Below are 23,312 nucleotides of genomic sequence, written 5' to 3'. Positions count from 1 at the left end.
AACTTAAATTATTTTCACTGCAAGTGCATCACCTTTTTTTTTAGTATTGTTAACCCTAAAGAGATGTGAAGTGAAGTGCCTGTCTGGTGTGTATAAATGTCTGGGAACTGCCATGGTGTCAGTGCTATGTAAGATTCCTGGTATTTCCAGATAAGCACCGGACAGAGTCGGTGCTCTTGGGAAAGGAGGGAGGAGTGCCATGCGAGGGGTGGAAAAGGTCCCTGGCTTTTCTCGTTGGACTTGGGGAGCTGAGCAGGTGGAAAGGGCTTGTGCTTGTCACTGCTCAGGGTGGTCTTTCCCCCACTCCAGCTGCAGCACAGGATCATACTGGGCTATTTCAGTTTCCTGAGCTATGGAAATTTCTGCCCTGCCCCAATGGAATCTCTTCCATCCTTCTCCCAGGCCCATGGGACTTGCTGACGCCATATGAAGCTCATTTTTGCTCTGCTGCCGTGCTTTACTCGGGTTGAAGGGAGGGAGGGAGCAGACTGCCTCCAGCCCCTCGACTGCCACACTGCAAAAAAGCAGAGATCATATTTAGATAATGCTCTCCCAGTTCGGGGAAGAGGCTTTTAGGTTAGGGGTTGGATGGAGAGGTAGGATGGAGAGAGGGATAGACTGAGAAATCTCCACGTACTCACTGCAGAGAGCAATTTGAGTCAAGCTGTGCAGAGAGGGCAGAGGTGTGTTTTGCATGTATTGAGGTTACATTGGCACAACGTACATGTAGAAACCGAGGTGGCGGTGCGTTCCCCCTGCTCATTGGACTTACTGGATGTTGCACTTGAGCTCTGGTCACTCAGTGGGGTCAGTGACTGGGAGAGGCTCAGCACAGCAGCCGTGAGCGGATCCTGCTGGGTAAAAGCACCACGTTACGTTCAGTGGTGCAAATCACTGCGTCTGTCAGGTAGAAATGATGGCAAACTCCCCAAGTGCCCAGGCACGCTCAGCAGGTTATCGGGGTGACTTCGATGTGAGCCCTTTATAAAGGCTGGAATTCTCACATCAGGAAATATCTCACATAGACACTGATAAGAGTTGGCGTTGCTGTTATAAAGCCTAATGCAGAAAATTTTAGAATTTACAAAAGTAGCTTTCTGGCTGATACAGTGCAGCAAATTTGGCTCAGTATAGCTATCAGCTTTCTGTAGCCAAACTTATTAACGCCTGCCCTGCAAAATCCAACGTGGCCGACTTAGAAATCCAGTGCTGCAAATCTCAAAGCACAAAATCTCTTTGGAGGCAGTTTAGATTTTTGCATTAAAAAATAGCTTTGCGTATTGGCTGCTTGCCCATTTTCTTTCACAAAATCTAATCCTTTTTCTAGTAGTAGGAGGGAGAAGAGGAAATATTTTTTGGGGGTAAATATTTTTATTTTTTAAAGAAGGCTTGTATGTGTGGATGCAGGACAGACTTTGTACAGTCATAAAGCTGTTTATTGGAAATTGGGACAGTGAATTGTTCCCATATTTCCTTCCGTATGATTGTTTGCCATAGGGAAGAAACATCCCTACCACAAAGGGTCTGCAGGGTTAGACACCTGCTGAGTATCAACTGCTTCTGGAATATAATACAGCTGATGATATAAGATAAACTCAGTAGGAAGGAGGTATTCTTCACTGCTAATTGTACAGGATGAGCAAAACTGGCTGGGTATGTTTCAGTATTAAGGAAAATACTCCTCGTGGTGTATGAAAGGTCTTTGTAAGTAGACAAGTAGAAATTGCTGCAATTTTGTTTGTGGGTAAGCATGCAGCTATTGAGGTGGGAGAGATACCAACACTCGCACTGACAAAATGTGCCATGTCTTGTTCACAGCCCGTTCAGAACGGTACCAACACCTGGATTCGGAAGAAGAGGAGGACACTAATGATGATGATCATGTGGAAATTCGGCAGTTTTCCTCATGCTCGCCGAGGTTCAGCAAGGTGGGAACCCATCTCGCTTGTTGAAAGAAAAAATCTAGAGAGGAACACAGCTTCATTGCTTTATATGGGGTAGATTTTAATCATACAGACGATATGTGGGAGTCACATGGTGTTTAGTATTCACTGAGGAAAGAAAATACTGTATACGTTGTTTATTCTGTGGTAGTTTGTGGCCTGTTAGAAGGTGAGTGCAAGAATAATTGGAGAATGAGATTTTGTATTTCTTAATGTTTTACTAATATGCAGGGTACTGTGGAGGTCTGTCCTGCATCTGATACAGTTTGGTGTTTTTACTAATGACTTGGATGCTGGCATAGGGAGTGTCCAAAGCTTATTTGCTTTGAATGGTGTCATTTTGAAAGGGTCTTTCAGTAGGTGTCAAGATGGTATTAGGATGAAAATTGATTCTGACATTTTGAAATAATAGTGTAAAATCAAAGGGCTCCCATGCAGTAAGAGCACAGGTGACAGTTTCAAAGAGAAGGATCTGGGCATACAGCGCATCATGAGGTAGATGTGCCAAATTATTGAAGCAAAAAGGCAGTTACCATACTGGGCAAGCATGAATATTTTCTGCAGGGCAAATGAAGAAACGTTTTCCATCTGCTTAGCAGTATGAAGGCCTTAGCTGGGGTACTTGTCCTGTTCTGGGCAATGTTCTTTAAAATAAATACGGACCAGTAAAAGAGAGTCCAGAGGAAAGCGACAAGAATGATCTGAGATCTACAAAACATAAAACCTAATGTGTTTCCAAATACATAACTGCTAGAAGGAAAGGATAGATTGGTCTTCCTGTTCTTCCCAGAACTGACATGAAATCATGGGCACAAAGGAAGTATGGGATAGATGATAAGAAAAAGTTTCTAATGTCGAACAGTAATTAAGCACTGGCGTGGGTTGCCTGGGGAATTTGCAGAATTTCCATCACTGGCGGCTTTTAAGAACAGGTTGGAGAAACATCTGTCAGGTGATTACAAGAGAGCTGATTCTGCTTGGAGGTGGGGAAATGGACAGGAAACCCTGAGGAGGTCCCCTCTAGCTGTGCTTTCTGGATTCAGTATGCCTTACTCAGGTCTGTGCAGGTCTCTCATTCTTACTCAGGTGACCTAAAATAAAAAGCTGGGATTACAGACATTACAAAGTAGTACAACTCTGCTGTTAGCGTGGATAAAACAAAGTACGTTTGGGCAGGGGCAGAAGGGAGAAGAAATGCTGTTTTGAAGTCAGCCCACTCTGTGAACAGTATTTCCCTCTTCTTGATGAGATGGCAGTAGGAATTTTACTTACAGCCTCTGAAAGATGTTTCAGTTTTTCATGACAGTTCCTCCAGATTTCCACTACTGAAGTCAGTTTTGAAGCAGCAGTTCATTCCTCTTTGTCCTCAGCTGGGCTACAGTGGTTTAAGTAACAGTTACCATCAATTTTATGGAGTTGCTCCTGATTTGCATCACAAAAAGTATGTTTAAAATTGGACCTGAGGATTAGTTGAGGTTTTGAAAAAGTTCTCATGAGTACATAAGGGTTTCTTTTTTCTGCCTTTTCTCACCATGAGTATTATTCATCTGTGAGACTGAAGCTTTTCTTTAGGGTTCAGTGTTTTTGCCACAAAGAGAAAAAGTTCACTTCTAATGAATTTATTTTAAGACCGGGAAAATTATACAGCATTTGTAATGTGGGAGGCATAAAAGGCTCATTATATTTTGAAATTCTTGTCTGACAATTCAGCCATATGATTTATTAATAGTTATCTTGTTGATGCTCTGAATTTTTAATAACATTATTTTCATTAATCTCTTCTTATGTAAATTAGGTCCACAGTCAAGTGTAGTTTTAAAAGGATGGATTTTTTTGCTTAATCATTTAATTATTTAAAGACGGCTGTAAAACCAAGAAAAGCACTTTCATTAAGCTGTCAGCATTATAGTAGATTCCTTGAGGAGGGCAGGACTTTTTTGTTCTGAAATAAGCTTGGGGCAATGCTGATAGACTGATGATAATGAAACGGGGTCATGAGCATGATGCCTATCATTGAACCGAATTTGTGTTGTAAGATTTCAAGATCCAGATGCCAGCCTTCAAGACTTGTGGAGCTTGCTTTAGCAATACCTCTTCTTAGATTTGAGAATCGTTAAGAACAAAAATCGAGTAATTTCAAAAAGTCTTAGTATTTCTGTGGTGTGCTGGGCTGTTTTCAGAGGAGAGAGGTTGTGTGCTGTTGCAGAAAAGCGTGTTTCATGTTTCTGAAGATTGTTTTTTTCCTTTCCTCCCTGGCACACTTTAAGTATGTCACATCTGCACTGTGTTATTTAGTCCAAGAACACTGCCAAGTTCATGCTTTCAGGGAATATCTTTCATTTTGAGAAGAGATTATGCCCCTTGATCAGAAAAGGCCACGGAGTTTTGTTTTCTCTGTATAGAAGGATCTTTTACTATATGCAGGTGTACAGCAGCATGGAACGACTTTCCATCCACGAGGAGAGGAAGACTCCACCACCAACTAAACGGAGTCTGAGTGAAGAAAAAGATGACCGGTTGGACAGCCTTGGCGGCTTGAAGAGTCGAGACCGCAGCTGGGTGATTGGGTCTCCTGAAATGTAAGTTCTGTAGAACTAAGTCTTTTGGTTTCTCATAGCATCTGAGAAAGACCAACCTGTGCCAAAACTTTCTACGACCAGTGTGAGGTCAGGAATACTTCATATGATGTTTTTGCACAGGTGAAGCCTGAAGAGTAGAATAAATAGCTGAAAAGGAATGTGTTGAAGTGATATAGTCCTTAAATGTGTCCAATTAAGTACTAACATCTCCTAAATTTGTAGCAAATACTTTAAATGAACTTAAAATGATTCTAACCTTAAGTAAAGCTTTCATTTGTGGAAAGGCTACTTATGTTAGAGATGCACCAACAGCAGTTTTTTCTTAAACATCAGTGAATCCGAAGTCTGGTGTTGCCAGACTTTTACCGTTTGTCACAAATTAGAGAAACCATTAGGAAAGTCCACAGTTTCTAAAGTTCAGAATATCCAAAAAAATCTTGTGTTCTAATATAAAGGTCAGTAAAACATATGACTACCCAGAATTTGGGTTTATTCCTTCCTTTCTTAGAAGCTTAACAACAGAATACATTGGACATCTAGATGCCCCAAGCCTTTGCTGTTTTAAGTCCTAATGATGTAGCTCCGGCTCCTAACTTCACCTTAAATTGGGCTTCAGATGTGCGAGTTGGGTCTGTGTGTTGCTTTCTCTCTTTAAAGTTCATTATCCCCCTAACTCTACTGAGGGGCTCTGTCTTGTTTTCTCTCTTAGATTGCGTAAGCGCTTGTCTATGTCTGAATCCTCACACACGGAGAGCGACTCCAGCCCACCCTTGACAGTCCGCCGACGTTGCTCGGGGCTTCTTGATATGCCCCGTTTTGCCATCTCTGCTGAGGATGAGGGAACTGTACTCAAAAGGCCGCAGTCCGAGGGGATGCTCTTATCCACCGTGCAGTCGCGGGAGGGGCTGCCGGTGCCCATTCCAGAACAGCCTGTGGAGCAAGAGCTGCAGCTGGAAGGTGATGCTGGACCCACCACCCCCTCCACCGCCATCAGCAGCGCCTCAACGCTGACAGGTACATGCTTGGTGTGATGGTGTCGTGGTCCCCAGGAAAGTTGTGTTAGTTTGCAGGTGTTAACTCTGTGAAACTGTGGATTTGGATGTCGAGTGATGTGCATGTCTCATGCTAAGTGGTTATTTTAGTATAGTTTTGTGGCTGTGCTTGTCTTTAAAATCACATTGGTGGGTTATTTCTTCAAAATTACATCTTTTATTTCAGTCTTCTCATTTCAAATTGATTAAGGTCTTTTCGTGCTTGAGACCCATACGATCTATGCCTACTTACAGCCACTGGGTGCCTACCTGAGGCAGCATTATTTTAAGTATTAGTCAGAGCAGATCACTGCTGAGCTGGGGCTGGAGAATATGGGTGTTCAGTCATACTAAAAGATCCCTGCTTCCTATGATTTTATTTATCTGAAAGGCTCTGGTTTGGAGTAGCAACTTGAAATTTGCTAGGGGAGCGGGGTCTGTGTCAGGGACGTGCTACTTGCTGTCTCAGCCAAATATCCCAAAATTTAGCCAAGTTGCAGGCTTAAAAACGTGCAGCCTAGGTTCAGTAGAGTGAGTCTTAGAAGTCAGCGTTTGAATCCTCAGAAGCTTTGTCCATCCCAGGGCCGTTCTCCAGCACTGGGCTGAGCTGGACCTTCCCTGCGATGGTGCCCTGGGCTGCGGCGGTGCAGGGCTGAGCTCTGGCCGCTGGAACATCTCCAGCTCCTGCCCCTTTCAGGGCACCGGGAAGGCAGAAGGTGAAGCTACCTGTTTCTGAGCTGGGAACTGATGGGAAGTAGCAAGGAGGAAAAAAAGGATATTTGGACCAATGGAAGAGAGCAGGGACGTTGAATTGAAGGTTGGCAAGATAATATTTGAGAAGGCAGGCATATTTATGGGAAGAACTAGATTGTAGCGTTGAAGAACAAGGACTAACTGGGTAAGAAAATAAGAAACAGGTTTCTGGGGGAAACTGGGAGCAAACAGGCAAAGCAATTGTGGTTGCATTGAGGATGGAAAGGAGAGGAAAGGGGTACTGAGCAAGGAGTCAGAGTGGCAGCAAGACTGGCCAAGGACAAGGTGAAGGGCACTGGGCAGATGCGATGGTGCATTGATAGCAGAAGGTGGAAATGCCTTAGAGGAAATTTGCCTCCAGACTAGAGTAAAGCCAAAGGTCCCCACATCTCATTCATTATACCTCTTTTGCAATGCAGTCCGCGAAATTTCCTGCAAAATTGTCCCATTCCCCCCTCTATGGCTCATCCTCCCAGCAGAGGCCCGGTGCTGCCGTCACGTACGCCGTTAACACGTGGGAAAAGGTGTAAGAGTAAAGGAAGTAAGCTCCTTGGGTGGCGTAAGTGCCACAGTAGAAGCTTAGTTTCTCAATTTCATACTAAAAGCCTAGAAACATGCTATTAAAAATTGCAAGAACACTTTCATTGCAAATTTCAGTATCTACAAGTTGAAATAGGCAAAAATGAAGCTTCCCTGGGCAGCCTGCTCCCCAGAGCCTAATGTATTCGAGCAGTCTTTAATCCAGCACATGGGATTCAGGGATACCATTGCTTCGGTGTCCCCAGCCTACAAAGTTAAGTCAGAGGCAGGGGACCGCAAAAAAAGTATTTCATTCCTGTCACTGTCTCGGAGTGCGCCTGTAATGCGTATCGCAGCCTTTTCACGCGCAGGCTCCGATTCTGGGTTCCTCATTGTCTGGGAGCCTTATTTGAAACTCTGTGGCTGTTAAACGTTGAACTGGCATCTGGTACCGAGGTCTATGGGAATGGTGCTTTGAATTTTTATTTTCATGGTACTTCCTGCTTTACTTAGTATGCAGAGCAGTGGTGCCCACTTAAATAACGATGATCAATGTTTTGTTCTGTCTTCATTGTTCAAAATGTGGCCCTTAGGCTTTATTTATTGCACGCTGCTTAAAATTTGCTTTTGAAGACAGAATGATTAATTTCCCTTGTGGACTTGCTGTGATGCTCATCACTTTCATTTCTGACCAGCTTGTAAATTCTAATTAATGTATTTTCGCAGTGCCCCTTTAACGTATCAGACGGGGAACTGAGGCACCGAGCTTGAGTACAGCACCCCCAGCATCTGCTATTGTTGCATGCCCAGTCTGATTTTCAAGACTACTTGGCATTTTATATATAAGTATAGCAGGTTAAGTAATTCAAGACTAAATTGAACGGTGCACAGAAGGGGGCAAATTACGATCCACAAATCGCAATCCACATTTTTACTTTCCCTGACTTTAGTACCTTAGTATTCTCTTAAAGTGGATTTTTTATGTGCAACTCCAGTAGAGCCTGGCTCTTCTATTACAGGCAGCTTTAACTTAAAGATTGACAGTTCTTGCTGGCTGTAAAAATGGAGCACATTCCATAAACCTGTTTTCATCTGTGAACGATCCCATTGAAATGGCTTGCCTGCAGAACTGCACCGCGGCTTTAGGATTCATGTAACTGCTACTGAGCAACGTGATTTCATTAGCGAGCTTTTCCAACAGAACAGAACCCACTAATTTTCTGTATTCAGAATAACACCATTTCTGTAAATAAAAATTCAAGCCCTGGGGTTTCTTCTTAGGAAAATTTACTCTTGGACTTCATGTAAACATGACTTTGATTTAATGTATTTTGCCTGTAGGGGAATAGACTGTTAGGAATTCCCTGTGGTTCTAATCTGTTTTAATTTAAACTGTAGCTGGGAGCACTGCAGATTTCTCTGATCCACGCGCTCGCAGTAATAGCAATGAAGGCCCAGACTTTACCACTCCAAAAGCCATCAGCGATTTGGCAGTGCGGCGGGCACGACACAGGTTGCTCTCTGGGGAATCAGGGGAAAAACGTACCTCAAGACCTGTCAATAAAGTGATTAAATCGGCATCCGCTACTGCCTTGTCTCTCCTGATTCCCTCAGGTAAGAAATGCCTCCGGTGAGGCATTGCCAGAATCTGCAAGCACTAAACAAAAAGGTCTGCAGGCAGATCCTCCCCCTTCGCTCTCCTGGAATAACGCCCGCCATGGCAGGAGGGGAGAGATCTAACTTTTACGATCAGTTTAATATTTACTGCTCGGCAGGATAATGAGTGCTGCCGTGCCACGGACAGGAGCGTTGTGCGTGTGGTCTGACTGCAGCTTCTGCAAATGGCAGCTGGGCCTTATTCTTCCCCCGGTTTTGTTTAAATTGGCTCCTAGCTGGTCTCTAGACAATGGTGTGGCAAGGAGGTATAGAGGCACGGAACCATTTTAACCCTCAAGGTACTATTTTTTGGGAGGTCACGTGCTAACTATGGTGGTATCTGGGAACTGAACGTGTCTGGGAAGTTTCAGTAACTCCAGATAACTTGGTTGAGATTGAGTGTTCAAGAATTCAATAGTGGGAGTAACTCACAAAGCAAGTTAACGCTGATTAGCTTACCGGCTCCGTCTCCAAGCAGAGCCAGACCTTGACAATTCCTACTGCCAGGTGGTAACTCCTAGCGAACAGCCCGACCGTGCCGAGCTGCGACGGACCGGTTCACCGGAGGATAAATCCTGGCTGTATTTCCAGGGCTGTACTTCTTCCTGCCTAGATGGGAGCAGGGAACTGCAGCTGGGCCACCAGTGCCAACCCAGCGGTACCTGCTGGTGGAGCAATGCCCGCCTGCCCCTCGCAGCCGCAGAGCTGGAGGCAGGTTTGCAACTGCTTCTGGGCACGGTCATGTTACATTTCTTGTGGTTTGGGCGTTGGTTGCTTTGCAAACTACAAACTGCCTCATGAAAATCTTTAAAATGTGTATTTAATCACCCAGCAAAGGTTCCTCCAGAGCCGCTCTCATCTGCCAGGTAAATATGTGCTGGGCGATTCAGCAGGTGTTCCTTAATGGATTAGGGATTACCTTTTACAGCTGCATTTAATATTCCTGCTCTTTGGGTTTATTTTACTATGTTGACCGACTTCACTTTAAAATGAGAGTTCTGCATTTGCTTTGTGTTTTTAAAAGTGGATGTTGTTCCACTAGCAAGCATGGTCAGATAGCTCAGGCGATAGCCCAGCCCGTGGCTGTTCGTTTGGGAGATGCACTCTAAAATACACTTGTGATGTTGGTTTTTGGTAGCAAAGTCCCTGCAGTAGCTAATTTTTTAGGGTTAAATATTTTTGCCCCTGTGAATTTAAAGCACTACCGAAACTACCTAGATGTAGTTGCTGTCTTGATTGCCTACTGGGGTTTTTTGTTGTTGTTTTAATGCTAACTCATTTTGATTTATCTCAGCACCGACATGTAACTTGCACCAAGATCTGGAAACTATCTGATCTTTTGGAGGGGGATAATATATCATAACCTTGAAATGGGGGGTTCCAGGATTGTGCCTAGTGCAAATGCTTATGATGGGTTGTAAATCCCTGAAAGAGGAGAAGTAAACACTGTGACCCAACCGTAATTCTGGGCGAGCAGTGCTGCTGGATCAAATATACACATCCAAATGTGCTTTTTGGAAACTCTGCCGATTTTTGTATTTTGAAGCACGAATTAGTTGAAGCTGCAGGCAAACCTGGCTCTGGTGCATTCTACCAGCTTTAAGAGCATTGGGAGAGATGGTTTCCTAGCTGTTCTCTAACAAGATTTTTCTCTCTTTTGGAGGCCCGGTTTCCTAATTTTTGCCCGCCTTTGTGTCATCACTGTAGATCACCACACGTGTTCTCCATTGGCCAGTCCAATGTCACCTCATTCTCTATCCTCCAACCCATCTTCGAGGGACTCCTCACCCAGCCGTGACTTTTCTCCTGCTATCGCAAACCTGAAACCACCAATCATCATCCATCGGGCTGGAAAGAAATATGGTTTCACTCTCCGTGCCATTCGCGTCTATATGGGTGACAGTGATATCTACACTGTGCATCACATGGTCTGGGTATGTCTCTACTTTTCTAAAAAGAGTACCCTTGGGGCCAGAAATGCGTTTAGCCAGGGTTGTGGGATTTAGCTTTATAAGTTGTATTTTGCCACCCTGTTTTCTCTCTCCTTATTTGGACCCAACGTTATCTTTTTGGGGCAGGGGGGAACTCTTTAAAAATAAATAAATAAGCAAACAGATAAACAACAGCACTTTGGGGTTCACCTGTCGCAGTTTTCAAGCCCATCGCAGAACCACAGCAACCTTTCTTTCCTTCTTTCCTTCTTTCTTTCCTGGTTACATGAATCCACCTCTTTCACCTGCAGTACACGCTTTAAAGCATGTTTCTCTGTACATACCCTCTTTCTCTTTATTGGGGTTGTTGCATGAGGGCCAGTCGTAGCTAATTTATTCAGACCTGTGTTAGTGATTATAGCCTGCTTCGGATCGGTTCAGTCTGCTGGGGTTTTCCACGCAGTCGCTTGGAATTGATTACAAGCCTTAAAGCATCACTGCTGCTCTGCTGATTGCCTGGGGATTTAGCTCTTGGCTTACTTATGTGCTATGCTAAAAGGTCTGGTTTCCATGTCTGTATCTCTTCCTTCCCGTTATTTCTGGTACTTGATCTCTGTGTTCCTTTTTTGTTAACCTATATGACTTCTAGGAATGATCCGTTCCCTGACGCAGTCTTGTTTGAATTGTGTAGTTAGGGAGAATGGAGTCAAGGTAAAGGTGGTTCATTCTTTTCCTTGTATCTCTGTGTTCATTAGACAATTTGGACTTCATATGCTTTGGTCATCATTTCACACTCATTCTTACCTAGAAAAATAATCTGAAGCTGCATTTTTCCCTTGCTCCTCTCTGCTTTCCTTGAAAAATGCTGAGTATACCAAGATACTGATTTGTAGTCTTTTCTGGCTAGAGGGAGCGTTGCAGCATTCTCAAGCATATCTGTCTCCTCACTGTAAAGGAGGGTTACCTTTCTGAACAGTGATGGGGAAAGGCAATGTGTCCATGGGGGAAAAGATCTCATGTTGGATAGGTTAATAAAGGGTGGAAAGTGGAAAAAGAATCTCTGTTTGGGATGAGATGCAGTATAGGCACCCTAAACACACGTCTTATTAAAAGCCTCTTGGCCTTTGTGGATTCCAGCATGTACGTGAAAGGATGCTGGATTTGGGATGGCAAAGAAATTGAAAAAGATTGAATGTTTGTCTGGAAATCAAGAGTATCTAGTTAACATTCCCGAGCCCTGGAAATCTTTGGGAGTGTGTTAAGCCTTTTGCTTTGGGAAGAGTTGGTCTCTTGGTCAGCTTAACCATCCAGGCTGGCTGCCTTGGATCGGGAGAAGACTGGTAGGATGCTGGGGGAGGAGTGGAAGAGCACAGATTTTTGTGGTTGGCTGTGCCAGTCAGTGGTGTCTTTCACCCTTCTTTGAAGCAGCTGATGCTGGCTGCAGCAAGAGATGAGATGGGTGGGCTTGGAGTCTGATCTGGCCAGCGATCCTGTGCATTCCTCTTCTCAAATCACTTATCCCCTTCTCATTGCCAGCACGTGGAGGAAGGCGGTCCAGCAAACGAAGCAGGTCTACGTGAAGGGGACCTGATAACCCATGTCAACGGGGAGCCGGTCCATGGACTGGTGCACACAGAAGTGGTGGAGCTGATTCTGAAGGTAGGGACTCGGCACTGTTACATTTTGGAAAATAACAAGGCAGCTTGCTTGAAACACTGTAGGTATCTCATTGGCATTGTCTGTATTACAAGGGTGTACGCAGCACCTGGCCCTTGTTTTGCAAAAACCCATTGCTGCTGCTTGATCCCTAAATCTCCAAAATTTCTGCATGCAATTTAAACTGAACTCGGATAGCTTGTGTGAGAAATAAGGACTTATCAGATACATTTTTATCAGCAGTAGAGACAAAGGTTAATAAGATTTAAGTACACCATTCCGCAAACATCACTTTAAGAAACAAATACCTTAAAAATTTTCCAAATTACTTTTATTTTTTGCCTTTAGGCTGTGCTGATGTTATTAGCTCTTAATACTGCTTTCTCAAGGATTATTCCTAGTGGTATTTAAAAGCAGCTTTGTAATGGTTGATCTTAAAATTATCCAGTTAAATGACTTGCGTTTTGATACCTCCTCAGAGCTGAATCCATTTACAGAAATAAAATCCAAAGTTTTGGACTGCTGCAAGAGACAGGAGTCTTTGGGACTGCAAACAGAGGAGCAATCAGAATTATTTATTTTTTTTTAAAAGATGAGTGAGACAAGCCATGCTCAGTGTTGCAGATTCATCGTGATAGATGCCTGATAGGCTCACATCTGCCATCAGTCAGAGCACTGGGAATAGGACTGGTGACAGAATATCACTTTGTTCAAGCTTCCAAGTATTACAAGTATTAAATTGAGGCAGTTGGGATCTCAATGGGAGAGGTCGGATGCTGTGTTCTGTCTGCTCTGGGAAGCTTTACCTACCAGCTGGGGTCTGAGCTAATCATTTGTGAAAGCCTGACTAAAGAGGGCTCTCTCTCAGCAATTCCTTAATAAATGATGGGTGGAAATGCAAAGGGGGAAGTGGAGTTTGACAAAGGATTACAAAATGGCAGGCAGCAATAAACTAGCAGCCTACCTGCTTTGCCTGCAGATCTGCTTCAAATAGCCACGTTTTAAGCAACGTCTCGGTGTCTTGTTTCTGACAGAGTGGAAATAAAGTGTCCATCTCCACCACGCCATTTGAGAACACGTCCATCAAAGTTGGTCCAGCTCGGAAAGCCAGCTACAAATCCAAGATGGCTCGTAGGAACAAGAAGAGCAAAACTAAGGATGGTCAGGAAAGGTTCGTTTTGACGTTTCTCTGTGAAAAAAAAATGGTAACCAAGATAATGTAAGAGAGATCTTGTCAAATCAATTTGCAGATAATGTATATCAGCAGGTATGTCCTTTAGTTCTTCTTTTCTTTTTGTTTTCTTTTTCTCTTTGAGTGTGCCATAAAACTGACTGAAATATGCCAATAAAGGTAAATAAATCATTTGGGCTTGTAAACAACTCTTGAATGCTCTTCCACAGTAAGAAGAAGAGCTCTTTGTTGAGGAAGATCACTAAACAAGCATCGCTACTTCACACCAGCCGGAGTTTATCTTCACTAAACCGCTCTCTGTCTTCTGGAGAAAGCGTGCCTGGCTCTCCAACTCACAACCTGTCTCCTCGGTCACCAACGCAGAGTTACAGATCCACTCCCGAGTCTGTACACTCAGGTAAAAAAAGAAACAAAACAAAACAAGCAAACAAACAAACAAAAAAGCCAAAATCCACACAAACAGAAAAAAAAATTGGAGAAGAATTTTGCTTATTAATTCATTTTTGAAGTAAAATACACAGCAGCAGGTAGTAGGTTCGTTTGTGAAGTAAAATGACAGCTGTGATGTCAATTACCTTAAGGATGGATGTATTCTCATTCATTGATCATTTAAAAATGAAAATCTATACATCCTCTTAAGAATGCATTTGCTGTACTACAGCGTCCTTTCACTTTGATGCAAATGTGGATTGTAAGTTGCAATGTTTTTGTAGCAGTTTGACACATTTTCTATATTAGTTCAGAGAAAAGGAATCAAAACAGTGTGGCAAAATCATATTTGAAAATTGAATCAGCTGATGGAATAAAGAGATTTGCATCTTGAGAATAGCAATGAAACACGTGGTTTATCTGCTTGGAGGTATTTTTTTCAGAAAAAAAGCATTCTGACAGCAGAATGTTTCTTACTGTATTCTGGTGTTGTGTGCCAATGATGTGAATTTTCCATCAGAAGCCGGGCAATATTACCTTGTAGTATTACTGCAGTGCTTTGTGGTAACACGGCATTTTATCTTGACTTTGCATGTCTTATTTTCAATAACTTGTTTCAATAGTCAAATATCTATTAATCATCTTAGTCTTCTTATTTTATTTTTTTTTCTCTTTCAAGTTGGTGGCAATTCTTCCCAGAGCAGCTCTCCCAGTTCCAGTGTTCCCAATTCTCCAGCCAGCTCTGGACACATCCGACCCAGCTCTCTGCATGGACTAGCACCAAAGCTTCAAAGGCAGTACAGATCTCCAAGGCGTAAATCTGCGGGAAACATCCCTCTGTCACCGCTAGCTCACACTCCGTCACCAACCCCACAGTCCACGTCACCGCAGCGCTCCCCATCTCCTTTACCAGGACACTCAGTTGGCAGCTCCAGTATTATTCAGTCTTTTCCAGTAAAACTACACTCCTCTCCACCACTGGTGAGACAAATTTCTCGCCCCAAAAGTGCTGAGCCCCCGAGGTCTCCTTTGCTAAAGAGAGTGCAGTCGGCCGAGAAACTGGCTGCCTCGCTGTCCTCTTCTGAGAAGAAGCTGGGTTCCTCACGTAAGCATAGCCTGGATATCTCTCACTCTGAATTTAAGAAGGAGATGCTACAGAGGGATCCGAGTCTCCAGAGCTTACAAGAATCTGCGAATGAAACGACGGGTGGCAAGCTTGGGCTAGCGGAAAAAGGGATGTTGCAGAAGCCGGGTTCACGGAAGTTGGGTGCTATTCGACAGGACAGGGTGGAGAGGAGGGAGTCTCTGCAAAAGCAAGAAGCCATCAGAGAAGTAGATTCCTCCGAAGATGAAACGGATGATGGTTCAGAAGATAGTCAGGATGGGAGAAGACTGGACAAGCCCCCTGACAGTGGAGACCAAGGCTCAGATTCTTTTAATGAGGACAATAAGTTTTCATCTAAATTGGAAAGCAAGGATAGTATTGAAGATGATGCCTTTCTACCTGAAGATCCAAAAGGTACAGAAGATCTGCGGAAGGGAAGTGATCAACAAGCCAAGCCTGTTTCAGAGCCACTGCAAATCAGTGTGCACCCTTCCCCATCAGAGGTCCCCCCAAGAACTTCTTCAGAAAAATTAGCTAATTCAGAAAAGCCATTCTTAAGATCAGAAACAACTGCAAAGGAACATAAATCGCCAGAAAACAAAACTTTTGAGTGTTTTGGTCCAAAAGACAAGTCTTCTGAAGCAATCAAAGACCTAGGGAGAACTACAAGTACTCAAAAAACAATAGACCGCACAGAACATATACAGTGCCCGTCTATCAAACTCCTGGAACTTGATGAAAGTGACTCTTCGGGGGCCTCGTGTGGTAAGCTTGACCTGAAAGACCCTCTGCTAACAGAAAGCGGTCAGAAAAAACAGGATTCCAAACCTCTGGTGGCACTTTCTTCGTGGTGCACGGCAAGCGTGAGCGCTCCTCTGTCGGTAAGCCCCGCAAATCGGAGTGAGAAGGATCACAAGGAGACGCTTCAGCCCGCAGAACAGCACAGCACCTCATTTCTGTCTCCTGGAAGCGCGAGCGAAACGTCCCAAAAAAGTCCTGGTACTGAAAAGCAATCCGGCTCGTCCCAGGCAGAGAGTGCTTCAACCTCCAGCAAAACGAGCGCAGCAGGTCCCGTATCCGCCACGCTCCTCGTCCCCGGTGCTATCGAAAGAGCGCTCTCTGTGTCTCAGTTAGTGCCACTAGCTCAGAGCGTGTTAGGCCCTTTGAAGCTCAGTATGTCTGGTTCTGGGGAGGTGGAAAAGAGAAAGGATTTCCCCCATTCGGGTGCGTCCTGTAAAGAAGAGAGAGATTTGAAACAAAAAAGGCAGGAGACTTCACACGGAGGAGGAGCGTGTCAAGAGAAAGCCAAACTATCTAGCACAGACGGTCTGACCCCAAGGAGCGGATCCTGCGCAGAGTCGTTAAACTCAGCGAAGCCCTGGGAGGCACCGTGTCCCGTGGCGGCGAAAAAGGAGGCAACTTTTTGCAGTGCTAAAGCACCTGAAGCGTTGGGAGGTAGCTGCAAAATCGCTCCATCGAAAGAGCTGTCTCACGCTCTTGGACAAGCAGCTCTGAGAGCCTCTCCTCTGCCAGATGGCAGCACGAGGCCCTGTAAAGAAGGGACTCTCGCGCAAGCAAAAAGCAAAGAGGTTGGAAATCAGTTAAAAATACAAGACTTTCCCCTGTCACATGATGGTGCTGTAAAGAAAACATAGCAGCATCCCTGGTACGCGTGGACTGGAGCATTCTACATTCAAAATAGAGACTGCATGTTTGAATTTTGTAATATACACTAATATAAAATAGAACTTGTGTACATCTATTTTTGGGAGGGTTTTTTTCATACTGTTTTTTGTGTTTTTTCATCCTTGCTATTCTATTTTTGTACACAGTAATGCTTGCCATTTGAGGTCTCTTTAGAACAGGGTATCTTTAAAGCAGGGCTTAAGAAACAGTTTGTTGACTTTTTTTTTTCCCCCCCTTCCAGATCTTTCATTTTGTCTGAATTTTGGGCCTGTTGTGCACTTCCCTATAATCCCGCGTTTATTTGAGATCCCCAAAATTCTGAGTGCATAAAAGGCAGCTTACTTTTAAATTTCTGCTTTTCAACCTTCTCTTTGAAATGCTATTGAAATTCACTAATGTCAAGTTTTTTCTTTGAATTTCCAATCTGATGTCCTTTGACAAGGCGAAGAAACTACTCTCTTGTCCGCAAGTTGTTCTGGAACTACGAATCCTCTTCGGTGGAAGTAAGACCCCTTTGTCACTGTGTGCATTCACAGTTCTGCACATGTCCTTAGAAGATACAGAGACGAGGGACTGGGCTGGAAGGGTTGGACAGAGAGACATCACTGTCTTCTCAAGTAACGAGTCCTTTACTTTCAAGTAAAATTATTTTTCAATGGAATTAGCAGAAAGAGAAATCTCCAATCCGTAAGCTGTGGTTTTGGGGGATTGTTTTTACTTAGCCTTTATGGGACATATGGCAACTTTTCCCTCTGTTTTTAAAATTTTAGTGATGTTTTATCTTCCTTTCTCTGGCTTCAATTCATAACGTGCCCTGCCTCAGAATAAACGACCCCAGGAAAGGGGTGCCTTGTTAGGTCGATTTTAAACTAGAGAAATTTGTAGTCGTGTGTTCTCCAGTATGTCTCGGGCAAAGTTATCTCAATGATAAATGACCTTTGGAGACTTTTCCTTCTCTTGGTGAATCTAAATAGGTAGGGATTTTAAGGTGTTCCTTAACATTTCTGAATTGGGGCTTGGGAAACTTGCCGAGTTCTCTGAATCTGCCCGTTTTAAAAACAAAAAAACCTATGAAGAGTTCTGACTCCTCGAGTTCTGTGGACAAGCCGCAAGCAGACTTCAAAACACATGTGATATTTTAAGATTTCAGCTTTGATAGCTAGATCATTTCCACTGCTCAGGTCACTTCCCATTAAAAAATTACTCTTTGCTCTTAGGTTTAGACATTGCTTTGCTTTAAGTGTGACCGACTCTGGATAACAGTGCTCTTTGCTGAGGATTAGATCAATAATAATACACCAATAAACGTGTCGAGTGGTGATACCTATAGCACTGTAAGCCATTTCTTCATCCAATTAAAGGTTCCTCTCAATGAACACTCCCGTCATTTGTCCCAGATTGTGCTCAGCTTTTATTCTAGTCTTGTCTGAGTATGTCTCCCTGTGGATCACCTGCAAGGTCTAGTATCTGCTCACTGGCTTACTCTGTTAGAAGCAGAATGACTGTGCAACAGTATTTCAAGCGAAAACCTGCCTCTGCTGGTCTGATTTCGTTACGCCGCCGCCGCCTTCATTCTCTTGGCTTTTTCTGAACTTGAAGTTTTGATTCACTTCTCCTAAATGCAAATGTGTTTTTATATAGGAATATATTTTCTCCATCTCCTACTTGATTTTAGCTCCATCCACAAATCACGAGAATCTCTGGAATCTCACCCTGCTTCTTCCTGTAGAACCGTTGTTTCCCCCCCCACCGTTATATACTTGATTTTGGCTGCTTGAATTTCATTTCTGGACCAAGTTTTGGTTTGGTTTGAGCTTTTTTTTTTTTTTTTTTTCTCTAAAGATGTTTCAATGAGTGTTTACTCTATGTGTCTGTGGGAACATGTATGGTGGTGTTAATACACTAACCAAAGCCTCAGCGCTCCCAGATAACAGGTTACTAAATCTTGCTGTGACGGTATCGAGAGCAGAGCCTGCTGTGCTGTCTCTGCTCTTTTCCCTGGAATTCGTAGGCTACTCGCATACACTTGGTTTGCAGTTATAAACCGCAGTATTTCCACTGCCTTATCGAGGTCCTGGCTATCTCCAGCCTCCCAAAGCGCTCTTGTTGATGAGCATCATTCTGTGCTGATTTGGAGCAATAGCAAGTAAGGAGCAGACTTGGCAGGATCCGGTACTTTTCTGGCTGATTCCCCCCTCCCCCGCTGACCCGATGGGTTGATCTAATAAAAAATTGCTGAGAAACAAGGTCTGATTGGCGGTACAGTATGTGATAAAATGGACAGGAATAGTGAAAAATTGATTCAGCATCCTGAGTCTGTGGTAATTATAAAGACAAGCCTCAAGCTTATCTCCTGAGAGCACCTAACCTTGGCAAGATGGAAGTCTCTGTATCAATTAAGTAGTGAGCCCAGAGTTGCGTGAGGACGTGGTCCAACCTGGCTGTTCCCTGGGTGGCAGGTCCCCGTTTCTGTCTCCTTTTGGTGACACAGTTTGTTCTATGAGCGTGCTCCTAGGGTGTCCACGAAGGGCTCTGTGTTTAAAAAAACCTAAGGGGAAGACCAACCACCGCTCTTAAGAGAGAGGACTTTGTAACCTGGATCATCCCACACAGGTTGGGATGGGACCCTCTGGAGGTATGGGCTGTATTAGCTGCTGACTCCCTCCCTTCACAGCCGGTGGTTCCAGCACTGAATTGCAGAGTTATCCTTTCTTACGCATAAAAAGAAGAGTGAAAAATCTTGCTATGACACAGCTTTTGCTGCTTTTGCCTGAATTGGCCAAAGAAGAGGTGAGGTATGTGTTTCATTGCCTCTTTTGTAGCTATGGTACAGAAAGTGATCGGTGCAATTTAAAAAACCCTGGTTTTTTGGAAGCCAAAGCCAAGCAGTGTTACTGGGAAAGCATCCTAGTGAAGCCCCATATCCCCAGCTCCTGGTCAGTCCTGCAATTTCCTTTGGTGTGCCAGGTGCCCCATCATACCGGTTCCACCTTCTGTCAAATTTAGATGGTGCACCTTAGGAAAAAGTTTGGGCAAAAAGACTTTTTCTATAAAATCTTGATAATAAACCAGGTAGATACGCCAAACCTTATTCCTTGCTCTGCTAAGAATTGCTTAAATACCTTCTCAAGTAAGCTTGGAGAACGTGTTGGGGAGGAACGAGATGTTGGAAAAGCTGTGTGTGAAGAGTGAGAGTGCCTTCCCCAGCGCAGGATCGGACCCGTGGTACCCGAGCGAAGCGTTCAGCAAGTGGAGAACTGGGCCTCCATAGGTAACCCTGAGTCAGACAGGCGGGAGGTAGACGTTGCGTGTGTGTGGTGTGCGTTTGGTGAATGAGCCGTGCATATAACCATCCAAATATGCTGCTTTCCTGCTTCGTTTCCCTGTTTCCTTCTGTCGGCTTGGATGTGTCTCCTGCTCCTCATCCGTGGTGGGATGATGGCATCTAAGCTGGTTGCAGCCTCTGCGGCTCCTCTCTGCTCCTGCATCCAGCCGGCGTGTTCCTGCCTCGTGCCTCATTTCAGTGTTATTTTTCCCTTTGTCTCTTACTGTTGCAAACTAAGAGAAATGGATGATATTTATTGTAAATATTAGACTTTAGCATTGTAACGGCCACTCCTAGGTCCGAATGTCAGAGGCCTTTGGCTGCTAATATACTAAAGAGCGCTTGCCGGGGAAGGGGTAGGAGTGACCAGTGGTTTTGGTTGCCACACTTGCATTAAGGTGTGATTTGGAGTATTTTAAATTCTTTTTTTTTTTTTTTTTTTCTTTTTCTTCCAAAGAGGGGAGGATAAAGTCTTTCTCTGGTTTTCTCTTACTGGATGTGAAGGATAATTCTGTACTTCTAGTAGAAGACTTGACAGAAGTGTGTGTTTACGTTGTGTGCGATTACCATATCCAGGTGGCTGTGAGAGCACCTCCCGAGCTGGGCTCCGCCAAGCTGTGTCACTCAGCACTTAGCTAGATAAGAGAAAGTGTGGAATTTCTGTGTTTTTAGAAACTTGAACAATTGCCACATAATAGCGGTGCAATAATTTTTATTCATGTTGTACCTGCATGTCGATGTTCAAATCCTCCTCCAAAATAAATAATTTTTTTTTTTTTTTTTTTACATAAATTCAAACTCGTCTGTGTCTCTTGTTTAGTCTCTCCTTACTGTCCCCGCAAGCGCCGGGAGTGGTTGTGCCTTCACCCCCCCCCCTCAGCTCAACCGGCTCCTTGGCGGGGCAGAAAACAGCCTGCGGAGTGTCTGGGTGTCGGAGGTATCGGAGTAAATCTGCCAGGCTATACGGGATTTTCTGCTCCACGGGCCAGATGTATGGATAAGCCAAACTTTTCCACTCTTGAAACTCAAGCCTGGAATTTACCATCCTCCACCCAGACCTCCTGAAGTATACAGTGTCCTCTGTCTCTGCTAACGCAGGGTCCTCATGGTCGGTCCTTCCTCAAGGGGTGAAAATCTGTAAGATGTGAAACTTTGCTGAGCAACAGGAGAAAAGAGCCAGACAAGGAGAGGATGGGACCGGCTGCCATTGAACACAATAGCTGATGGCTGTATTAATTATGTGCACAACAAAATCCAACGGGCAGCGGCTGCCAGCGGCATGTTGGCATGGATTACCCAAACGGCACAAGGCAGCAGGAGCTACATAGCCCCCGTGTGCACCCAGTTATTTCAGCTCTCGTGATAATACACCACCCAGAACCGTTCCAAAAACAGCCCTTTGCTTTTAACATTTGGGGGTGAAAAGCCTTCAAAGGCTCATTCCTGTCCCTGGAAATAAAGAGACGGGGAGACGCTCGTGCCTGGGGGATTGGACTCAGCCTCCTTCGCTGCTGCCGAGGATGCTCAAAATATCCCGTGTCTCCGTGCTCCAGAGAAGCTGCCGAGCAGAAATCGGGGGCGAAGCACAGCTCCGTCCACGGGAGATTTGCAGTGCCTCTGCCGGCAGCCTCTCGCCGCGCCACCGCTGGTCGTCATTGCTGACGTCGGTTCATAAAAGAGTGATATTCCTGCCCACGCGGAGAGGGACAGCGCGGCTCAAAGGGACGGGAGGCGCAGAGCGCGCAGCGAAAGGACGCTGTCACATCTCCTGCGGCGTTGAACAAAATGACCTTTGTCTGGCAGGGCAAGGCTGGCGGCTCCCACAGCCGCTGGTGGCTCCGTGCAGGGACCTGGTGTGGACAGCAAGGGCTGGTCGTGCCCCGCGGCGTCACCTCCATTGACACGGGGGGGACCGGGGCTGGGGCGGGAGCATCGCTCTGGTCCTTCTCCGCGGGGACGAGCAGAGATGTGGCAACTAGAACTTTTCAAGTTGCATCTTCATGGGAACATCCAGTTTTTCTCCCTTTGTAAGACTTACTAGCTGGAGTTTAATTAGGGTGAAGTTTAAAGTCCGCAGCCCTCCTGTACAGGTTCCCCCAGTCAGAAATAAATTGCACTTATTCCGCAGCAGTTTATTCTTCCAGAGGATTAAGCCGTAGCACATAAGGGCCATTTTCCTCCTGAATGAGGGCACACACGTGGGCAGCTCAGTGCTCTTCGGTGCCCGCTCGCTGATGCTGACACCGAGATTTGACTCCTTCCCGCAGCATGAGAGCGGGCGAGCGAGACCCCGGGCGAAGTGCCGCTGCCTGCAGCTTACCAGGAATTTCAAAGACGGGAATTAGGGGGAAAGCCAAAACAATCTGTAGGGGTGCTTGGCCCCCCACCCCCCTACTGTTGACAACCTGCCCCAAGTGGAAACCACCTGGAATTGCTCTTGGATGCACTGAACAGCGAATCGTGGTCCTGTCAAATTCTGGCATCCGCAGCAGCGGCGCTCGCTGTGCCCTGCGAGTGGGGTACATGGGGACTTGTCACCTCTGCGAGCCTCTTCCCCCTTTTGGGGGGCCTTTTAATAATAATAATAATAATAATAATGATGTGTGGTGCAGGAGGGCTGGGCTGCCTTGTGAACGGGAAAAAGTCGCCCCACAGGAGATTTTGTTAGCAGCAGCAGCATCCTTCAGGGTCAGGCTGAGCGAGGGGCACGTCCCCAGGGCTGGGGGGGTTTGTGCTGTCCCGGTGAACTGGATGATGCCCCTGTGATCTTACAGCTCTGACTTTACGTGGGTTTAGGTGAGCCCAGACTGGCCCAGGCTGTTTCCCCCTCCCCGCAGCCAAGCTGCCAGAAGACAAAGCAACACGTGCGGTTTTGGACCCCAGCCCAGGCGGCGGGTGCAGCTGAGAGGAGAACCGGGTTGCACAGTGCTGATTCCCACTTGGTTTGGAGAGAGGCTGGACCTGGAAAGCTGTTACTGGTCAGGCGATGCCCAATAATACCTGTCAGCGATGCGAGAGGATGACTTTATTCTGCCTTTGTGTGCATTAAAAAAAAAAAAAAAAAAAACACGCAAAAAAATCAATGCATTTTGCTTCAAATTGGGGCTTTACTGGCTGGAAAAGCCTGGTTTCAGGGGGCAAAGTGAGATGTCCTGCCACTGAAGCGTGGCAGAGGGATGCCATGAGCCCTAGGGGTGGTATCCAGCTGGGCACAGCAAGGAATGGGACTTGAGAGGGACCTGGGGCATCTTATGTACTGTCACCCTCAAATGCCACCGCCTGTGCCCAGCCAAGAGCCGGGCTGCGCACTGAGTGTGGGGGGCTGAAATCTGGGGTGATGTGCAGATGTCCGTGGCCCCACAGGGTTTAACCCTTCGTGTCCGACTGCCCTGCGCAGCCTCATTCCACCGACCGTGGAAGCCCCCGGGGCTGCCCCCCTCTCTCCCACCTCCATCACGTGCCAATGGGCTTTATATTTTAAACGCTGATTAGGGCTGACCTCATATT

The 23,312-nt window shown here is 45.3% G+C and overlaps 1 protein-coding gene across 1 annotated transcript in view; it reads left to right on the top strand.

Annotated features, from left to right (window-relative positions):
• Positions 1–16,449, top strand: part of MAST2 (microtubule associated serine/threonine kinase 2) — a 102,864-nt gene extending 86,415 nt beyond the window's left edge. Inside the window, exons 21-29 of the mRNA XM_009884653.1 lie at positions 1,819–1,928; positions 4,368–4,522; positions 5,232–5,536; positions 8,224–8,439; positions 10,189–10,415; positions 11,949–12,071; positions 13,103–13,239; positions 13,470–13,657; positions 14,369–16,449. Coding sequence (XP_009882955.1) covers positions 1,819–1,928; positions 4,368–4,522; positions 5,232–5,536; positions 8,224–8,439; positions 10,189–10,415; positions 11,949–12,071; positions 13,103–13,239; positions 13,470–13,657; positions 14,369–16,449 — 3,542 coding nt within the window. The remainder of the gene's footprint in view (positions 1–1,818; positions 1,929–4,367; positions 4,523–5,231; positions 5,537–8,223; positions 8,440–10,188; positions 10,416–11,948; positions 12,072–13,102; positions 13,240–13,469; positions 13,658–14,368) is intronic.
• The last annotated feature ends 6,863 nt before the right edge of the window (positions 16,450–23,312 follow it).

This window comes from Charadrius vociferus, unplaced genomic scaffold, assembly GCF_000708025.1.
Source record: "Charadrius vociferus isolate BGI_N301 unplaced genomic scaffold, ASM70802v2 scaffold163, whole genome shotgun sequence".
In the NCBI taxonomy this organism is placed as follows: Eukaryota; Metazoa; Chordata; class Aves; order Charadriiformes; family Charadriidae; genus Charadrius; species Charadrius vociferus.
Note: the sequence above shows the minus strand (reverse complement) of the source record. Positions and strands in the feature narration are given on the sequence as shown.